A 21,411-nucleotide genomic window follows, 5' to 3' on the forward strand; every position below is an offset into this window, starting at 1 on the left:
AAGCTGATGAATGGAATCTATGTTTTTAAATTATATCTGGGGGTATACAGAAAATCAGCTGCTCATTAAATGATACATGTAATGATGCATATGCACATTATTTCCAAGTTCACCCAGAAACTCCATCCTTTTTTCTTACCACATCATTCCAAATCATTTTGCAATCACAGTGCACAAAAGAGAAAAATTGGATATTAAATTCTAGATTCTTCCTGTAAATAAAGTTGGATATCTGATGATTATAAATAGCCCAGAATCATCAGCTTACACCTCTGTGAGTGGCAAGGACTAGGCTACAGTGAAGGAAAAAACAACTCTGAATATTGTTTTAAAGTGTGTATATCTGTCTATTTAAGTCATCATATAACCTATCTGTAATAATAGCTAGAAAATCATAGTCAATATAGTTTATGGTAAACATTTTTCAATAACATTAGCAATAAATTATAATGTATGCTGTTTTAGTTTGGTTTTATTCATACAGTATGAACAAATATCAAGAATACACTTCATTGTCAATGAATAATAATTTAAATTAATTCAAATTATATTTACATATATTTCAAACAAATCTATTATTTAAAATGAACTTTGTGTCTAGAGATTTCCAAAATATAAATGTCAATTGAGCTTACTTCCATTTTGAGGAGACACATAAATATAAAAAAATAAATAAAACTAGCTATCATAAGAAAGAGAGGAAAAAAGCATTCAAACTGAAGGTTACATTTTCAGTTAAGTTTTGAGAAGCCTTTTATACTCTCATTTGAGTAACAAGATTTCTTTTCAGAGTTGCAAATTAAATATGTATATCACTTCAAAATATTTCATGGAAACTGGCAATATACAGTACTGTAAATGTTTTAAATAAATAAAAGTAATGTTCAGTGCTTCACATTATTTCAACAATTATTAATTCATTTTGTAAAAATAAAATAAAATTTATAGTGAACACTTCTGGGAAATCTCTCCTTTCACTCAAATGATATGATTCTTTCACGCATCCTACATAACTATCCTCAGAAGAAAAAAACATCATTCTGTATACATAGAGTGTATCTAATAGCTTTCCTCCTACAGATATTATTTGAGTGACACTAGTGGTGGGAGTGCTCATAGAAATTGTTCACATGATGAAAGCTCTGATTTTAATGATTTCTGAACAGGGCTTAATTCCATTCAGTTTACAATGGATAGTAGGTGAGTCTTCCAGAGAATATTAAAGGGAATAAGGGACATTAGAAAAATTAAGAGAGGAGGAAAGGTGGAATTGTTTTATTCAAGCCTGTGAAAATGTATAATAAATATCATGGCAGAGTGGGTGAGAGAGATTAAAATGAGTTAGATGAGTACTGTGAAATAATAAAAATAAGTACTACTTGAATGAATGAATGAATGAACCTTTATTGTCAAAGTACAACTATGTATACATTGAGATTGACTGAGCCTCCCTTCATGCCCACCCCAGACAGAGACCTAGAGAGACACATACTGCTTGGTTGGTATCAAGCAATATGCATAAATGATGTTTTACATAGCATTGTGTGTGTCTGTGTGTCTGTGTGTCTCTCTGTGTGTGTCTCTCTGTGTGCGTCTGTGTGTGTACGCAGGACTGAAATCCTGTAGGACTTACAGATCCAGACAGACAGGCATGTGCTGGCCAATGAACTGGACATTATGATAGTAGACAAGGAGCAGAAGTCAGAAGTGGTGGAAGATGTAATAATGCCAAGTAACAGCACTATCAAGAAGAAGGAGCATGAGAAACTAGAAAAGTATCAGGGCTGAAGGAGGAAAGAATCTGTGTATGTGGAAAGAATAGGCCAAAGTGATCCCAATGAGGCTGTGACTACAAAGCGGGAAGAGTGGCTCCAACAGATTTCAGGAACAGCAAGAGTACAGTTCTAAGAACAGCCAAGATCCTGCCCAGAACTCTTACATTCCCAAGCCTTTTATAGAGGTCCCGAGACTGAGAAAGACACATCTACTCATGGGAGTGAGGAGAGAAATTTTATGGTAAAAACAGAGTAACGAGGGAAAGAAAAAGGTCCTTTATAACTGCTCTAGCTGCTTCTGTTGTAGGCTGTCTGATGCCTAGACAGGAATCAATACTCCTCAGTTAGATAGTCAAATTTTGTTTTAGATTCTGATATAAAATACCTGTTTAAAATCACAACCTAATTTATGATTTTAATGTTTATTAATATGGATTTTTTTAAATCACAGTAATAAATTTGCCTCAAGTTAACTGTCAATAACTCAGGAAACTGGTATATGGATGGTTATATACAATAAGGTGGGCACCACTGCTGTCTTTGATAAAACCACATAGTAAGTTACTAAGAAAGAGTTAAAAAGATATTCAAGGATGTTCAGATGTGCTGTAGGCAGTGCAAGTAGTTGCCTAGGGCAACAAAACATTTAGAGACTATTTATTTTATCAGTTTGTTGTATGATGGATTGTGTGCTGTAGAGGGAGGCTGTTTTAGCTTCTTCAGAAGCAGTAGAAATTCTATATTCAGCCTAAGTTTTTCATGCCCATTCTTAAATGAGTGACACCCTTCAAAGTACCCAAACAGCAAAATGTATGAAAATGTAATAGGCAGTACTGTATATCAGATTAATTCATTTGTGGAACAATGACATATTCCATTAGGATATTTCTAAAAAAAGATATTCTGTTTGGATACAACTGGGAAACAGGAACTGTATGCTAGAATGAGGATATTGTTATTCAAGCAGAAAATGTAAGGCATCTGAAATACTCCATTTTGATTGCTAGAGCTTAATATTGCTGCCAGCCAAAAACCAAGCATAATTTTCAGTGTTACACTTTTCCAGGAAAGAGAAAGAAAAAAATACTGGTTGCATACCTGTAAACTCACCTGTTATTCTTCACTTTTTAAAAATATACTGTATAATACATTTCAAAAGAAAAACAAAGGAAACAGAAGAGGATGCAAAGATATAGTGAATTGTTTGTAGTTCCTAGTAATTAATAATAGGTGATATTAAACTCCCTTAGTTTTCTTTTTTTCAGATTATTCCTTTAAATGTCTTCCTATTGCAATGTATTTATTTGTGAAATAGAGGGATCTATCATGTATATAGGTCAACTACAGAGGTCAAATCTGTTCAACAGTCTTTTTTTGTTCAACAATTCTGCTGATTAAAAAAAGAATATATCTAGTGCAGTGCTCAATTGAACAAATCATCAACAGCAACATATAATTTTAGTGACTAGAATAACTAGTGAATGATGAGAATTGGACTAACAGGCAGCAAAATATAAATAGTAAAAATAAAAACAGATATACCTATACCACCAATGCTACCAAATCACAGAAGATTCTACAAATAATAAAGCAGAATAAAACAGAGGTGGTCAGAGAACTACAGAGAGCAACAATATTTTTTTTTTACAAAAAATCTAATGGTCTACATCCAATGTAATACAAATGCATACGGAACAATAGGGTTTTTGTTCCCCACAAATCCCACTTCCCAAATATGATACAGCTGTCTGGAGAGAGTCTTAGCTCCAGACAGGACTATGAGAAAAAGCCAAGTCAATGGCAATGTAAACTTCAACTGATACAATGTCATGATACAATGTCATGATCTAGAACAGGGGTGTCAAACTGCTGGCCCATAGGCCGGACGCATCTCCACGAAACTGCGCCCACCCCATTGCCAGCAATGGGGAAAAAGCTACGATACATTGCACAATGTCAAGTGACATCGCGAGTTTGACATGTCTGATCTAGAATGTTAATTGTATCACTAAAAATTCAAGGGAACGAAACTAAATATTTTAATCTATTTTATTGCTTATGTTTATTTATATGGAAGGCTCTAGTCAAGCTTATTTCCAAATCAGTGTACTAGAATTTCAAATTGGCGGGTTCTAATGTACGTTTAAAAGCTGATATACCCTGTATCTTTCCCTGCATTTCACCATGTAGCATTTAAGAATAGCCTTAGATGCAAACCCCAATTGTGCTGAATTTCCAAGAAGTTCTTTTCCGGGAAGAAAAGTTTACATAAGTTCACAAAAAAGTTTATTTAAAATATAACAAACATGTGTTTTGAAGTAATATGCATATATGTATTATTCTCTTGTCCTCTGTAATCCTTAGCAGTTGGTTGCATTATGATCCTTTTATATGTAAAATATTTGAAAGTTTTGAGTTATTTATACATTATTTCATATTATTCCTAGATTGCCTTCAAAGAATTGTCTTTTGAAATTGTTATTATAATTGATATTTTTCAGACTGAATGCTCTGTATAATGATCAAGGTCTAGTGAATAGATTAACTTCACCTGTAATTATCTCTTTAAATTTAAGATGCTCAAATGGGAGCATGTTTAAGGGGACAGTTGGGTTTGGATTTGATTCTCCAAATATGCTGGTAGCAGAGGAAAAAATCACTTTCTTTAAAGATGTCAGCACTTTTAAAAGCAAGTCAATTGTTCTTTCTACAAATCTTCAGTTAAATAAATCAAGAAGGAAATAACAATAAATTTCAGAACACATGTATCAGGAGAATTTTTAATTTTTTAAAATTCACGGACAAGCACAGATAAATGTATTTTTAATAAATGGTGAAGTAAAACAAAAAAGCAAACATTTTGTTCTTGTTTCTTAGACCTAGCTTCAGTAGTGTAATAATGTTTGCATATAGATGTATAGAACCACAGGTTAGGCCTAATGCAAATATGTAACACAGTTCCCCCACCTCTAGTGCACAATTTGACATGCTGAGGATGTCTTTTGGCTTAGACCACAGGTCTGCAACCCGCGGCTCCCAGTCCTCTGCCATGTGCAGTCCCCCCAAAAAAAAGTGGGACTAAAAAAGTTCAACCAATCAATTCAAATATGCGGGGTAGGTGCATATCTCGCCTTGGCTCCACTCTTCAGTCAAACCCTGTTCTGCGCATGCGCGCATGTACACGCATGTGCACACATTTTTTTGCGGCTCCCAGTTTTTCCTTTTGTGAGGGAACCGGTTCCGAGTGGCTCTTTCACTGTTTCAGGTTGCTGACCCCTGGCTTAGACTGTTTTAGAACCTAATTTTTCTAGATACTCTATAGCAATATAGTATTTATGTTTAAGAATTACAGACAAATGCCCTTAACTATTGTTTCTGGAATCTAGTTTCATTTTCTTCTAGGCATTTGAGGGATCAACAGGCTAATTTACGCATATGATATTGGGCCTTAATGTCTTCTGTTTCTGGAATCTTGACGTTATTATGATGGTACTGGTCTCCTACTGCCCATTTCCTCTGTTTATGCTTATTTGTTAAATTTATATTCCACTTTTTGTATAGATGCTTAAGATAGTGTATACTGGTTTTTTTTCTTCACAAGTACTTACTGTACCACCAAATAAAATAGTTTGGGGTGAGAGATAATAACTGGCCCCAAATCACCCCTGGAGATTCTGTACCTGAAGGTGGACTTGAATCAGGGTTTTTCCACTTCCATTTCAACACCTTAATCACTACACTACACTATACTGACTCCCAATGCAAATCTCTGGGATTCACAACAACAAAAAAACCCTGAGAATCAGAATTACCTGAATGTAGAATGTTGTAAATTTTTTAGATGTCATATTATTTCTGCCTATGAGTGTAGATGAAATACCAAAGAAAATGGGAAAAATCTGATTGGTAGTTTAGATATGGTTGTATGTTAGCATATTCACTTAAAAACAAAAGTAGAAAGTTGTACATTGTAAAATTTTAAAGTGTAACTATGATAATCAAGCAACATCATTTGAGAACCAGTTGGTATAATGGTTAAAAACCATTAGAATAGAAGCCAGGAGATTCTGAGGTTTAGTCCTGCCTTAGGCAGCAAAGCTAGCTGAGTGACCAGTCACCCCCTCTTACACTCAGAAAGAAAAAGGCAATAGAAAACTATTGCTGAAAATCTTGCCAAGAAAAGTAGTTCAGGCAGATTCCGGGAATCAAGGTTGATTGAATGGATCATATGAGGGACATTCTATAAACTAACCCTGTAATAAATTGTTAAGTAATAACACAATTTATCATAAATTACTCATTATTTGTGTGATAATTTCCCCATACCTGAAGGAACATCTGAAGTACAGTCAATAAAAAGAATTAATTTTTGGTTCTTAACCTGAAAATATCATTTGGCATAATTAAGAAAGCAGTAGCAAGTAGAACAAGAAGAATGCTTTTTTTCTTTACATTTTTTTCTCAATATATCGAAAGTAGTATTTTTCATAAAAGAAGTTCTCTAGGTCAGCAGAAAAGAGCAAAATGCATTATTCTGGAATCCTCTCATTTGAATGCATTGTCCCCGAAAATTGAATAGTCATTTGTTTCAGGAGAAAGTGTTTTATAGAAATGGTAGAAATTTTTCTAGTATACCATAAACTGTTACTCTTAATAAGATTTCTCTAAAATTTCAAAAGAGAAACACAAAATAATATTTTAATACTTTGAAACAAGGCCAGCACAATTTGTATGACTTACCACTAAAAAACAAAATTATTCCAATTAAAATCAAGATAGTCTCAGTAAATTTGTTTTTGTTTTGTTTTGTTTGATATTGTTTGATATCAACACAATTTTGCCACTGTATCTCTGAAATTAGTTTTGGAATCCACATTTAAATTTTTAGCTGAATATTATATGAGATACCAGCTCCTATCTATGAGTAAAATCATTGGGCATACAAAATAAAGTTTCATTATATACATATGTATGCTTCTGTAATATGAAACAAAATGTTTATAAAGATGTGAGACAATTGATATAATAATCACATTAAAATAATCATGAAAAAAACAATACTTTTATAGTTCTGTTTGTTGTTTTCTTATACTGTTGTAAAATGGCAACAAGAAAGTGTTTTAGATGACAAGGGTGCAAAATGTCTCAGTGTGAATATGTTTGTGTGCAGCTAAAAGTAAGCCAGCTGGGTGACTTTGGCCCAGTCAGTTTCTCTTAACCCTAGGAAGGAGGTGATGACAAACCACTTCTGAAAACTCTTGCTAAGAAAAGTGCAGGGATTTGTTCAGGCAGTCTTCAAGAAGTTGACATGATTGTATGGGAAAAAAGAATGTGACATTGGAGAGCTGGACTAGCAGGAATAGCCTAGTACAGTGATGGCAAACATTTTAGAGACTAAGTGCCCAAAAACTGCTCTGCCCCCTGCCTGCCCCCGAACCCCGCACTCTGCCCCTGCCCTGCCTGCCCATAGGGCCACTCACCGCCTCCACGGTCCCCCACAGCAATCACCCAGGCAGCCATGGCAGCCATGCTCTCCACCCATGCCCCACAGCATCATCTGTGTGTGATGGGGCGCGAGGGTGGAGTCTTGTCCCTGCTGACCAGCTGCCATGTCCTTGGCTGTGCTGCTCCACGTGGGCTGTGTCCAGGGGCGGCTCTCCTCGGGGCGGGACTGCTGGTGAGGAGGGGGCTGCGAGGGGGAGGCGGGGCTGGGGTGATGGCACGCGTGCCCACAGAGAGGGTTCTGAGTGCCACCTCTGGCACACGTGCCATAGGTTTACCACCCCTGGCCTAGTATATCTGCTTAAGTAGAAGTAGCAGTTCTGAATAGCTGAGCCTCAACATTTTTCTGAACACAGATAAGTCATTAACCACATTATGTTGAAAAAGTAAAACATTTTTCATCCATTGGAATTACAATTGAGATGTTTTAAAAAGGAAAAACAATGGATCAACTTACGTTAATTAATTCAATATCCCATATTTTCTTTACAAGGTCCATTGATGTATAGCCATTTATCAAAAAGGGCTTGATGTAATCTCCCAGTTCCAGAGAATCTAGCCATTCTGCTACAGAGTTGGGGTTGTAGCCATCACTGCCTGTCTGTTTCATCTGAAATATAAAAATTCCAAGTAATTTTCAAGTGTATTATCATTATCAGATTTGTTGTAATAAGTAAAATAAAAAGAACATTACATCTGAATGTTTAAATTGGGAAAATATTTAAATGTAGCTGTATTATAATATTTTTAAATTTCTTCAAGGAAAGCTATTTGTAATATGCCTCTAAATTGCATGACTTTGTGCCATATGGGGGGAACATTACAGTTAGGATGGGTATGGAATTGATGCATACAAACATACACACACCCCTTTCAGCTGATAGGCAGCTGAAAGAAATTTGGCCATTTTCAAAATGGAACCCACTTCTGCAACAGCACCACGCAGCCTCTATACAGGAAGGCTCTGTGGTGGGTTTCCTGCTTCTTGAAGGGGAATACATGTAGATGTAGATTGAACATGGAGTCCTTAATGCTCTTTGAGCTTGGTTGTTTGCCTGCAGACATTTTCTTACCTAGATGGTAGGTAACATGTTTGTGGTAGAAGAAAGCAGGGTTTGCTTTCTATTTATATACAGTAGCTTGCCCAGTCAGTGTTGGCAGGAGTGTTGTTTTCTCCTTTGTAATTCCTTAATGTACTTATAAGTTATTGGCCGCCCATCTTACCATAAGGTAACTCTGGGTGGCTTCAATCATAAAAAATATATCTACATTACAACATATATAAATTTAAAGCAAAGATTAAAATCTAAGGATACAGGGGGAGGGTGGGGATAGAATGGGGGAAAGTTTAACTCGATCAACCATTACTACTGTGTTTTTCCCCCATTGGGCCAATTGGCAGAGCCAGGTTTTTAAGCCTTATGAAAGGATAGGAGAAGCAGACCAGCAATTAATGCAGCTCACAGAGCAGTGCTGTTACAGAGACAATTCTTGGGGACCCCAAAACTGTCTGCATCATTGCTCTCTGCACCAGCTGTAGCCTCCAAATACTCTTCAAGGATAGACCCATATAGAGTGTTTTACAATAGTACAACCACGAGATGACTAGTCACTGAACAACTGAGCACAGGGAATGATTAGGCTGTGGTTTACTGCTTGATTGTTTGTCTGAGTTGGTAGTTGCTTTATTAGGATCTTGTTTACTGTCTGATTGTTTGCCTGGTGTTAATTGTGATATAAATTCTTGCTTTTCTAGGTGTTGATTGCTAATGAGGAAGTGCTTTAGTCTTTTTGTTTCCTTTTTAGTTTTGTTATTGTTTCTTTGGGAATGGTGTATAAATATTTATCTCTATGTGTCAGTTGATGGCTGACTTATCTATATACCAAACTTCAAGGAATTCTCTTGTATTTTTGGATTTAGCTTAGTCTAGGATGCTGACAGTTTCCCAGTTGAAATTATGGTTGAGTCTGTCTCTGTGTTAAAAGATTAGGTTGTTTTCATGTCTTCTGGCTAACTGTGCATGCATTCTGCTAGTCTTCTGCCTGTTTGTCCTACATAGTGGCTGCTACAGTCCTTACACTGTGTGTTATAGATGATTCCTGTTTTTACTTCTTGGGCTACTGGATCTTTAAATTTTCTTAAGATGTTTGGAGGGATTTAGTTGGTTTGTCTGCTGTAGTGACACCATGTGGTTGTAATAGTCGGCTGTTTCTGAGATGTCTCTGATGTATGGCAGTGCTAGCTAATGATGTAGGTTTCTTTCTGATTTCTCTGTAAATGTTTATCAAAAAGTGTCTGACTAGAGGAATGCTTCCAGGTGTTGTTTGGGGGATTGTTTGTCCAGTAATTGTTTCTTGGTAATATTGCTGCTCTTTTAGACTTATATTTATTTGCCTTCATTTGCTTCTGATAAACAATGAATTCCTCCTGTGTAGCATATCAGTATGGGGATAATGTCAAAGTTGTTTGTATTTGTCCAAGAAGATGTTTATGTATAAATGTACAGATGAGATTTTATGTCACTATAAGTAAATATCATGATATATACATGCATGTATAGAAATATTAGAGAAGGTTGTTTACATGGAAGTATTGGCATATTCTGTTTGTTTAGGTAAATACATTCATGAAAAATGTTGAATAAGTTTATGTTCACTTGCATATGTTCGTTGATAGTACTTTACAAAACAATAAATTCTTACAACACAAGAAAGTGTCAAAATTCACTATAGTACTGTTCTTGCACTTCTAAAATACCTTTCCCCTAGACTTGCTAAAAAAAATCTATGAGAGAAGCAAATAAAAAATAACAAAGAAAGGAAAATTTCCATCTTGAAAGAATGGTTATGTGAGCACAACTAGCAGGATTTCTGCTAATGACTATGTGTTTGGCAGATCTGTATGAGAGATAAAAGTCGTTGGATCTAATTTAGTGTTCTATAGAATGACAGCAAAATATAGCCTAACTGAAATGTTTCTAGATCAGCTGCCAGGGAAGCATTTTTGGCAGTGGTGTTAAATGGCAATGACTAGTTCAATTCCTGAGATGACTGATGTAACTACATAGATATCTAATGATAATCAATGATTAATTAATAATTAATATTCAAAGAAACACGATACCATCAAGAAATGTGTCTTTACCTAGATTATTATATGGAAATTGGTTTGTCAGAAGAAGTATAACCTGAATTCAATAGAACCTAATTTAGAAGTGTATGTGGTAAAACAAGAAGAGACATGGTCAGGAATGAACGGGCACTCTAGGAATGTAGACTGACTACAAAAATGAATGTACAAATGTCTGCTAAGGTAATGTATCATACAGAAAGAATAAATGTGGATCAAATATACGAAGGAATTGTGAAGGAATCAACCAATTATATGAAGGAAGAATGAGTGGGTCAAGTGAAAAGGAAAGATCAAGAAACCTGTGATTAATGGGATTGAAGACAACTTGTGCAAAGCACAGTTGATGTTTGTGGCCACAAATAAGAGGGCTGATGTGTAATTCAGCTCCTATCGGTACAATCCTCTCTGGACAAAGAGAGGACACAATATAGTCCAAGCTGTTTCTCCTTACAGTTGCTTCTCACAAAGAAGCCACAAGACAGTGATCTTGAGGGGGTGATTTGGAGACAAGGGTATTTGCCAAAATTGTTCCAGTTGCCAATGGAATCTTTTTCAAAGTTCTCTCACTTCCCTTGCTGGATATCTTTTAATTATCTATTAACTGCCTCAAAAAATTAGACAAAACTGGGTGAGCCCTTTCTATTCTTAATTTAGGAATATGAAGATATATTTTATAATCCTTAAGAACTTAAACAGCAAAATATAAGGCAAGAATTTATTTATTTATTTATTTATTTATTTATTTATTTATTTATTTATTTATTTATTTAATTTTATTTATATACCACCCTTCTCCCGAAGGACTCAGGGCGGTGAACAGGGCAGATATATAAAAATACAAAAATACAAAAGTTAAAAAAAAAGAATTAAACATGTGCCCAGCTAAAAACAATAAATACATATTATAAAATGAGAATAAAAAACCCAAACCATCCCCCATCAGGCCAGGCCGGCTTGTTCAAATAAGAATGTCTTCAGATCGCGACGGAAGGAGCGAAGATCGGGCGCCATCCAGAGCTCAACCGGCAACCGATTCCATAGCTCCGGGGCGCCCACAGAGAAGGACCTCCCCCTGGGGGCCACCAATCGACATTCTCTGATCGGTGGCACCCTGAGGAGGCCCTCTCCATTTTGGCTACAAATGTTTTAAATGAATTAAGGGCTCAGAAAACATCAGAATATTGGGCTTTTAAAGTATTGTTAAAAAGTAATTGCATCTTTGTGAGAAAGATAAATGTGTTTTGAGATTGGAGATGCAATAAGACAAGTAACTTCTCTTCAAGGACCAGCGTCAGGATTTTGAATTGATTATGTCAGTTATGTTGCATCTTTTTGGAAACAGTATGTTCCCAGAATAAAATGTTACAGAACAAAATATGCACAAAATTTACCCAAGGAAAACATGACTGAGACTCTGAATAAGGATATCATATACAAAGAGAAAAGTGAAAGGGTTTTAAAAATTAGGAAGGAAATAAAAATGACAATCACAGAGGTCAATTGGAATAATTTCTTTTTGTTGGATTTGCAAGAGAGACTGTTTAAAGCATTGAAAAAAATTCCAGTGAAGATCGCACAACCATCTGACTGGATTAAAGATAAAGATTATTCTGTACAGAAGAAAAAAGGAGTACAAAGTTGGCTTATTTGACCAAGAATAAAATAGGACATATTATTCTGGCTGGCTCTTTTTGCATTTGCAATATCTTTAATTTTTAAAAAATAGGGTATGCTAGAATTGCTTACACTTAATAAGGTGTTTAAGTTCTTTTCTCTATAATTACTTTATGTATCCTAACTTTATAGTATGCAAAGTGGGTTTGTATTAACTTTTTTTTTCAAAGTAAGGAAGTTTGGTGATCTTTTAAAAGGAGAAATTATAACTCTTTGTTAAATTTAATTTTCTTTATTTGTCTATAGTTATGGAATGTTTATTTGAATGGATAAATTGCTATTTGGAGTAGTTTTCTTTGGAATTGTTGGTATTTGGAATGGGAAAATGTTGCATACAATGTTGTATTTGCAAAAGAAAAATGGTTTATCTTTCTCATGTTAAATTTTGGTATGTTTATATTGGAATATTTGGACCATTTTATACCTTTGGTGGGATTTTGTTAAAACTAAGAATTAGGATATGGAATGTTGAATTTTATATATGTTAATTAATATTAATATTTTAGAGCTTTGTGTAAAGAAGATAAATACTTTTCCTGGCAAACAAACCTACCCAAGGGAACTCTTGGTAGGGAACAGAAATAAAAAAAACATAATCTATAGAAATCAAGTTGAAAGCAACTGGGTTGAGGTCCCTAAAAGTCATAACATCAACATATCAAAGAAAACCAATTCCCCACCACAGCCCCATTAACATCCTGGCTTCAATGCCTCAGGTGAGAGCCAGGTCTTCCCAAAAGCCAAGAGGATTGGGGCTGTCAACTTCTTGCGGGGAGGTTGTTCTACAAGATGGGCACCATGATAGAAAAGTCACACTTCCTGGGGCCTATCAGGTGTTGTGTTTCACTGATGGGATTCAGAGTATCCCCAGTCTGACAGATCTAGTGGCAAAGACCATTGGGTATATAATTAGATTAAAAGCAATACAGTTATTAAATTATTACAAAATTACTTAAAATATATTAAAAATATAGAAAGGCTATTAAAAGCAGAACACATTATCATGAATGGAAAAAGCAGAACCAAGAAAGTAGAAATAAGAACAAGCTGCATCAAGTTCAGAATGTTAAAAACAAATACAAGAGCTGATAATTAGAAACAATGTCAGTCTATTTACAGGATAATCTATTTATAAGGCTGTTTCCGAAAATCTTTTCTAAAAATGTGTGTTTTTTAAATAAAAGTTTTCCCAAGTATGCAAATACCTTCCTTCCCCCCACCCCAGATGGTGCTAAATTTGTGCACATAAATAAGGAGTAGCTTTTGTCCTTCCTTTCTTCGTGTGGAAATAAATTTTTTATCATGCATATAGATATTGAGTAGATCAAGATATTTTCAGCAAACCTGATGAATCATTGTTTTTTTGGATTAAGGAGTTTACTGAAATCTGGGGAACATGTAGAATAGGATGAAAAATACTTCCTTTGTTTAAGACTGCACATAGATAAGTCAATAAAAAAATTAAGATTTTTGGAACAGAGGACTGGACAAGGAATATTTGTACATCAGAAACCAAGGCATAGTGATATTAAATGAGCTATTGGAGGGATTCATTGGGCAAATCTGTAAATACACAGCAATAATATTTGGGGAAAATGCAACTTCACTGAATCTCAAAAATATTAAAATCATAAAACATTTAAATTGCATGTGCCTAAGTAATAAGGATATTGTTACTAGAACTGTGCAGTATTATTATGATTCTCTTAAAAGATAATTTTAAAAAGTCATTTTAATGAAGAAAAGTAAACATATGGCTGTCTAAAAATCCAAAACTCAAACAAACAACAATCAGTCAAATCAAAATGGCCTAGTGAAATAGCTACACTAAAATCCACAGCCTTATATTGATGTTGTTGTTACTTGTATAAATACTAGAAAAATGTTTATATTCGATTTTTATCTATCAAAATACTAAGAAATGTACTAATTTAAGGTTGGTAAAAGAGAATATTATTGGAAGAAGAAAAAATCAAGGAAAGCTACTATGTGGATTATGGAATTATAGAAATTAATTGTTATTGTTTTTAAATATAAACCCAGACAACACACTGTTTACCAAATATTAAGGTTACTATGTTAAAAAAACAATAAAATATATTTTAAAAATAAAATAAAATCCACAGTAAGATTTATTTTGAACTTTGTAATATATTAACATATGATGACGACTAAGACTTCCCATTATGGCTGACTTCCTGTCCACCCTCTACAGCAGTCCCCCTCTTCCTTTTGCAGCAATCTTCCCGGCATGGCCGACTTCCTGTCTGTTTTCCTACTGCAGCAAATTGAGTACCAAACAAACAAGAAGTATCGCGACAACATTTTCACATCAAAATGTGTTAAGTACCAAATTTGATGAATTTTGAAGCAGTTGAGTACTGAGGCATCACTGTACACTATCAGTTATTTTATTTTTGAATGAATTCAGATATTGTAACAACAGCAAGGATACCTTTGGAAGAAGCTGAATTGCCTGTAGAATTCTTTGCCTGTGTCCGGAATTAAGTATTCCAATTTCCAAGAGATCCTGATCCTCCATAACATTGCTTCCCTAAAATGAATAACCAAAAATATTAATAGATATTTTAATACATTTAAAAAGTAATAATATTACATTTCAAATTACGTAGTCCTTAACAAATGATATTTAACCCCATGATAAATAATTATAGATTGGATCTTGATTAATTATGTCAAGATAGATTGAAATGAAAAGAAGTGGGCAAGTTATTTTCAGAAGCAAAAAATAGGAAAAATCACATTCACAATAGCAGTAATTATTTGAAAGTTATTCAAGTTGTCAGTATTTCTCCTGAAATAAGAACAATTCTTTCAGGGCCAAAAATAATGTGAAGACTGCTTGTATATAACTATCTTCTTTTGATCATAAAAAATGATTGCATTTATCTTCTCCTGAGCATTTTGAGCAATAAAGGAGTGGTCACCTTACCACCATATATATGGAAAAAACCAAAAGTGTTTGAAATCTAGAAACTACTTGATTGTCTATTTACATGCCAGCACTTCATCTCTGATACAACTCACAATTTTAATTTTTTAGAACTTATTTCCAAGCCAACCTCACTGCACTATTGTATAACACATCCAACAGTCTATTATTAGGAGAACATCTGAATAGAGCAACTTGTAAGATCAAAGTGTCATTTATTAAAGTAATAAACCATGTATTTTTTGTTAATCTGAAACCAAAGCAGAAACAGAATGCAATCTTATTTACTTCCCTTCCTAGTTGATATAGCATTTGATAGACAACTTTAGGTGTTTCATCTGACTTTCAAAAGATGACTTTATCATCCTAAAGATTTCAAGTAAGGTGTAGTAATCAATTTATAATGCTCCCAATTCCGCTCTTATGTGTGAGATGGAATCAAATTAAAAATTATAAAAGTTATAAATTACAAGTTTTAAGCATTAGTCACTGATAGTTCAGCCTCATTTAAATTATGTTGGTTCTACTAGAATCCTTAAAAAACTTGGTTACTTCACTGAGTTTGCAGTTGGTTGGTTTGGCTATATTTTGTCCTTAAAAGTCATAGTGCTGAGATAGATGTAGAGATAGGTTAGATACTAATTGAATTAACATATTTTTGTACATATTTACCTGATTTACCTCTGAGAGAGACGGACAGTTCAAAAATGTGAAAAATAAATAAAAATTTACAATTCCCAAACTGTTATTATATGAGCATAATTATAGTTATATATTAACATATAGATGCGCCTTCATTATTCATGATCTTGTTAACTGTTGTTTTATGTGTCTATGATTAATAATGATAAGACTGCAATATGCACGTAAAAATTCATACGTACTTATCAATAGTTTTTACCTTGTTTATTTCAGTTATTCAAAGTGATAGGTGGACTTTTGTGTGTAGGTAAAGTATAAGGGCTAGGGCTAGGATTAAGTTAAAAGCTAGGATTAGGTTGTCTGCAAAAAACTGATTGTGATGCATCCTTTGAGTTAGGCTGATTACCTAGTGGCTTTTTGGGAATGACTCATTCAATAGGTGATGAGATAACCCTATTTGCACCATGTGACTCATAGTGGGTTTTGTACATTTTTCATTATCTCAGTAAAAGAACCTCTTAAATTTGCCCTAAAAGCTAGTGTAATTTGTTAAATATTCCTGTGGATCTCTCAGTTGCACTATTGGATGCTAGTGCTGCTTGCTGCCCATAAGCAGTCTGTGGGCAGCACTGCTGCCCAGCAGCATGATTGACAGAGTCCTCCATTACAGGTATGAAAGAGCTTTAAAGAGCAGTTACACCACTGTGAGCAAAGATGAAAATGAAAAACAGCTTTCATGAGAAACCTTGTGATTGGGCTGACCCAGTAAGATCTGCCATGATCAAGGAAGAAGCAAATAAAGATATATTTCACAGACAACTGCTATGAAAGATTAGAGGAGAAAAAAGATGGCCATGGGTGTTGGCACCTAGCTCTCCCCTATTTGCACTGAATTAAAGTTTTTTTATTTGATGTTTTGTTACCCATAGTTTTTGTTGAAATTTAATTCTCATACTTAACAATGACCACTTAAAAACATTTTCTGAGTTATTTGAACAAATAAAAAAAAGTTATAGTACCATCTTTGAACTTAGGGGAAACAGCCATAACATTATTTGGAAAATGAGTAAACTGAAAAGAGAATACCAATATTTGCATATTAAAAATGCGTATAGACCTGCATTTGGGTTTTTATGCAGACTGGAAAAAATGTAAATAGATATGAAAGTGGGCACAGAATGAACAATATTAGAAAAATGAGAAACTTAGCAAAATAAAATCTATTTATTTATATTTATTAGCAGATTTAGGATGCTAATGGAGGGTGGTTACTGATAGACTCTTATCATTTGGATGAAGCACTTTTTTCCTACTTTTATAATTTGGCATAACTGGTACAAAATGAATCACTATAAAAATAATGTAATTACTATTGATATGTGACATAAAAATACTCTATAGCATTTTTAATAATGTCCCTTGCTATATAATTAAACAATTTGGATGGGGGGGGGAGAAAAAAGCCATATTTGAATAACAAGCAGGAAATACTGCCTGATCACCATGACTAGACTCTTCATGCAAGAAAGAGTGGCCAAATTAATAAGAAGTTGACTATGCTTTAAAAACATCTTTTGTTCAAATGAGATCTTTGGATTGTTGCTTCCTAGATCCAGTTTGAAGTATCCTTTGGCAATAAATAAATGTAATTAATTAATCAAGTAATTAGTAATTAATTAGTATCTCATTTTTTCTTTAAGAACTAAAGGTAGCATGCAATAATAACCCTAAGAGGTAGGTAGGGCTCAATGAACTTTCTGATTGGTTGGACGGAAACTGAATTTGGAGCTTCTCAGGTCAGCTCCATCCCTTTAACCAGCAGTCTGTACATTTTTTTTGGTTACTGCTGAGATAAATTATGTACCCAAATTTTTATATAATATTTTTATCCCTTCTAGTAATATGATTCTCTTGTACACAGCGATATCCTGTTTTAATCTTTTTAAGCAATGGACAAAAAATCTCTTTTGAGAAGCATTTGCTCTATTTATATTACACATTACACATTTATAATTTTTAAATGAACGAATCTCTTCTGAAACCTCTATGTGTACCTCTTCCCAATTTTTCTAAGAATTTTTTTAGCAGAATTCAATCAAAATATCTTGTGTCTAAAAGTAAAGGTGATACCTTCTCATTTGTCTCAGTGAAATGGAACCCTTTTCTGCTTTAATCTTTCAGTCCAGAAAGAGTATTCTTTTCTCTTACGTATAGCAATTATAGCAGTTGCTATATTAGATTTTAGAAAAATAAATAGCATTATTTCAATATTAATTTTTACAATTTAAACATGTTCAAGGTGGAGATTAAAGCTTTGGTTGATAAAGTCTTTAAATTTAAAAATGGAGGACAAAAAAAATGTAAGTTACATGAACCAAGAGTTATTCAATTTGAAATCTCCAGTTAAAAGCCTCTTCAGATGTAGTTAATATTTTAAAAGTTTTTTTAAAAAAAATCCTACTGTAAAAGTCAGCATCCCTCTTCCCTAGAGAAGGAAATATTTGGGGGGATATTAAAAAAGGTGGAATATTATATATTCCAAAAGGAATAATAGAAAAACTTAGGCAGAAACCCCCTCCCCCAAGTCTCTCTGCCCCAAGCAGAAAGCAGCTTTTAGAAATGCAGATTTGTTGATTCATTCAGAAAGACTGGAGCCAGGAACCTTGGAGCTGATGGGATTAGAAAGACAAAGACCCCTAAAATCTACTTCCCCCACCCAAAAAATCTAAAGACATGACCTTTAGGACACAATAGGATTAACCCACCACCATTAGATTACCAAAAGGGCACACTGAAGCTCAGGTCAAAGTTCATTGCACAAGAACAGGAAGAATCTCAAATACAAAGCCACAGGAACAGGAACAACTCCAAACATAAAAGCCCAAGAAGGTATAAAAACCCACTATTCCCAGCTCCATTTTGTTAGCAATTTTGTGTTGCTGAAGTTTCTGGCAACTAAATAAAATGAACCTTCTTTCCTAAGCAGTCTCCATTTTGTTTATTCCCAGCTTGGACGGGACCCTGATGTTTTTTCTTTCAATACTACTTTAATTGATTTTTTTTGCAGAGCTTTCTTTGTAGAAATAATTTACATTGTAGAAATAATCAAACCATTCCATATTAGCCAATCACATGTTTTCATGGAAGAAGCTATTGGAAGATCAGAATTTCAGTTTTCCTTTAAAATAGCATCTCAAACATGTTTGCTTCCCTTTGGCTAAGAAGCCTAGCGCAAGTGCTGCGAGGTTTTTTAGTTTTTCAGATAGGATCAGGTTTTACATTTATCCAGTGCTTTTTTGTAAAAGAAAAAGGTGCCGGAACTCACACATGTCATACAACCCACCTTGCCTACTTTACAAGTTTCCATCCAAAAAAGGTGCTGGAACTCCGTTCTGAGCGTTGTATGACAAAAAAAGCCCTGCATTTATCACAATGTGGGAAGTCTTGAATGGGAAATATAAGAAGACAAATGACAACTAAAAGCTCTCTATTAAGGTCTGTCAGATAACAAACAGGAACAACTAAAACATTCCCCCCCCAGTAATTTTCTTCCTATCCAGACAAGAAATAGTGTGAAATTTTATGATCCACCTATAGCTGAGGAATTTATTTTTGAGGAATTAAAGTATGAAAGGATTCTTGTATTCTATTCTTGTTAGCTTGGGATAGAAGACCTAATTCTCACATGGTCAAACTAAACAAGTCATTACTAAAACATATAACAGGTGAAAATTTTGCATCCTTTAGAAAAGAAAATCATTTTGAGATTGTTATAGTCTGGGAACATCAATGCACACTATTGGAAGTCCCACTGATTTTTTTATTGATTTTTCTTTTTTTTTCTTTAATTTTCTATATTGTAGTTTTTTACCTTGCAAACTGCTTTGGGTTTAATATTTTTTTTAGTGTTTCATATATATGTATTGAGAGGCCTGTTTTCCTTTTTTCTTTCCTTTGGATTCTTTTCTGTTACTTTTTTAACAATATCACAACAAGCATTTTTTTACTCTGTTCTTAAGAAAAGTATATATTTGTATATGTACTAGGCAGGTGTGCCTGGCTGGCTGGCTGGGTATGCATGCATGTATATGTTAGCACACAGTACTGATTCTTATTTATTTGCCATCTTTGGAGTTTTAGTTTAATATAGAGTTTTATTAGTTTCACATAATATAAATGGATTAAAATTCTCTCTTGAGAAAGCAAATATTACTATATTAGTAAAGTTAAAACTGCAGTTTTATTTTTTATAAGAATGTGTGTATTTTTATGTAGGAGATAAGTGGATCAACATGTAGGTCAGAGGCCAAAATCTATCAGAGAAACCAGAAATAGTTGACCCACAGGGATATTTTAAAATATTAATTAACTAGTGCCTCAGTCAATGCACTGTTTTTATTAATTATCATGATTCTATGATGAAGTCTCCAGATATATTATGCAAATGTTTTAACTATTTCTTTGCCTTGCTTTCAGATCAGATAACTATGGCTTGGGATTATAATCAGATTTCAGATCCTGTATCAAAGCATACTAGTATACCATCTAAATTAAATGTCACATAGAGAAAGAAGTACATGGTACATGCTGAATTTTAACTTAGTAGATATTTGATTATAATTAAATTAATCAAATATTAATATTTAATATTACTAAGCTAGAATATACTTTTAAGATAGTCATATGAGTTGTTTCCAATTACTTTGATATTTTGCTGTTTAGTACTATTAGTTAATAAATGTAAGATTTCCATTATTACTGCAGTAGATCATGTTCTAGCTACTATATCAGTTTTGTATTAAAAGGCAATTGTCCTGCTTTTTCTAAATAGTATATAACTGCACTGTTTAAAATGGTCCATTTTTGACATCAGATGCAGCAGGAATTTCAGTAATATTTTCTTCTGAGCATTCTTTAAATGTAATGGCTACATGTATAAAATTACTCTTTTGCTTTGTGTAAATAGAGAACAAAAAGCAGGGAAATCTGCAGGAAAAAAAGAAATATTTAAGGACAGATACAAAACAGTCTATAGCAAACTGATATCAAGCTTCTATTAATACTAACAAGACTCTATTTCTTCTATGTATTTGAAAGAGGGAAGAGCTTCTGATTGCAATGTCACAGGTTCTGCCTGTGTTACAACAAGCCTCGCCTATCCCCCACTGGCAATAGGCAATTATGACCAAAATTTGAAATTGTGACATCTGCCTCCTCCCGCAGTCAGGTGACCACATTTTGGACAGTTGACAACTGGCCTTCATTTAGAGTTTTTTGCTGTGCCCCATGGTTGAATTACCATGATTTACAATTTTTTTTGCTGGAAACTGGCATTTACTTCTGACAAAAACTGCCCCATAGCAAACAATGGCTTCACTTAATGTCTGTGGTGTTCACTTATTGACTGCCACATATGCTTTATGGCTGCCATATTTGCTTAACAATCACCACAGAAAAGGTCATAAAAACGGGCAGTCTCATGGTGACCTGCTTTATAACCATCACAACTTACAACCAAAACTGTCGGTTTAATTATAGTCATTGAGGATTACCTATAAAGCACTTGGCCAGATGCAAATTGGCATCAGCTATGTGAGGCTGGGTGGTCCTTTTGGCACCAGAATATCTACGCTCCATGGAACCTTATCTATCAGTTCCCAGGAGGAAGCTTTTAAAGCCCTATGTGCCATAGGGCCAGGTTATTTGCAGGATCACTTCTCCTAAGGACAGAT

General features: G+C 34.2%; 1 protein-coding gene across 1 annotated transcript in view; it reads right to left on the reverse strand.

The window, feature by feature from the left end:
• ANKS1B (ankyrin repeat and sterile alpha motif domain containing 1B) overlaps positions 1 to 21,411 on the reverse strand; it is a gene marked incomplete at its 5' end in the record, with an annotated part of 314,200 nt that overhangs the window by 116,374 nt on the left and 176,415 nt on the right. Inside the window, 2 exons of the mRNA XM_081331696.1 lie at positions 7,735 to 7,887; positions 14,540 to 14,638. Coding sequence (XP_081187822.1) covers positions 7,735 to 7,887; positions 14,540 to 14,638 — 252 coding nt within the window. The remainder of the gene's footprint in view (positions 1 to 7,734; positions 7,888 to 14,539; positions 14,639 to 21,411) is intronic.

Source organism: Vipera berus, assembly GCF_964194415.1.
Source record: "Vipera berus genome assembly, chromosome: 6".
Classification (NCBI taxonomy): Eukaryota; Metazoa; Chordata; class Lepidosauria; order Squamata; family Viperidae; genus Vipera; species Vipera berus.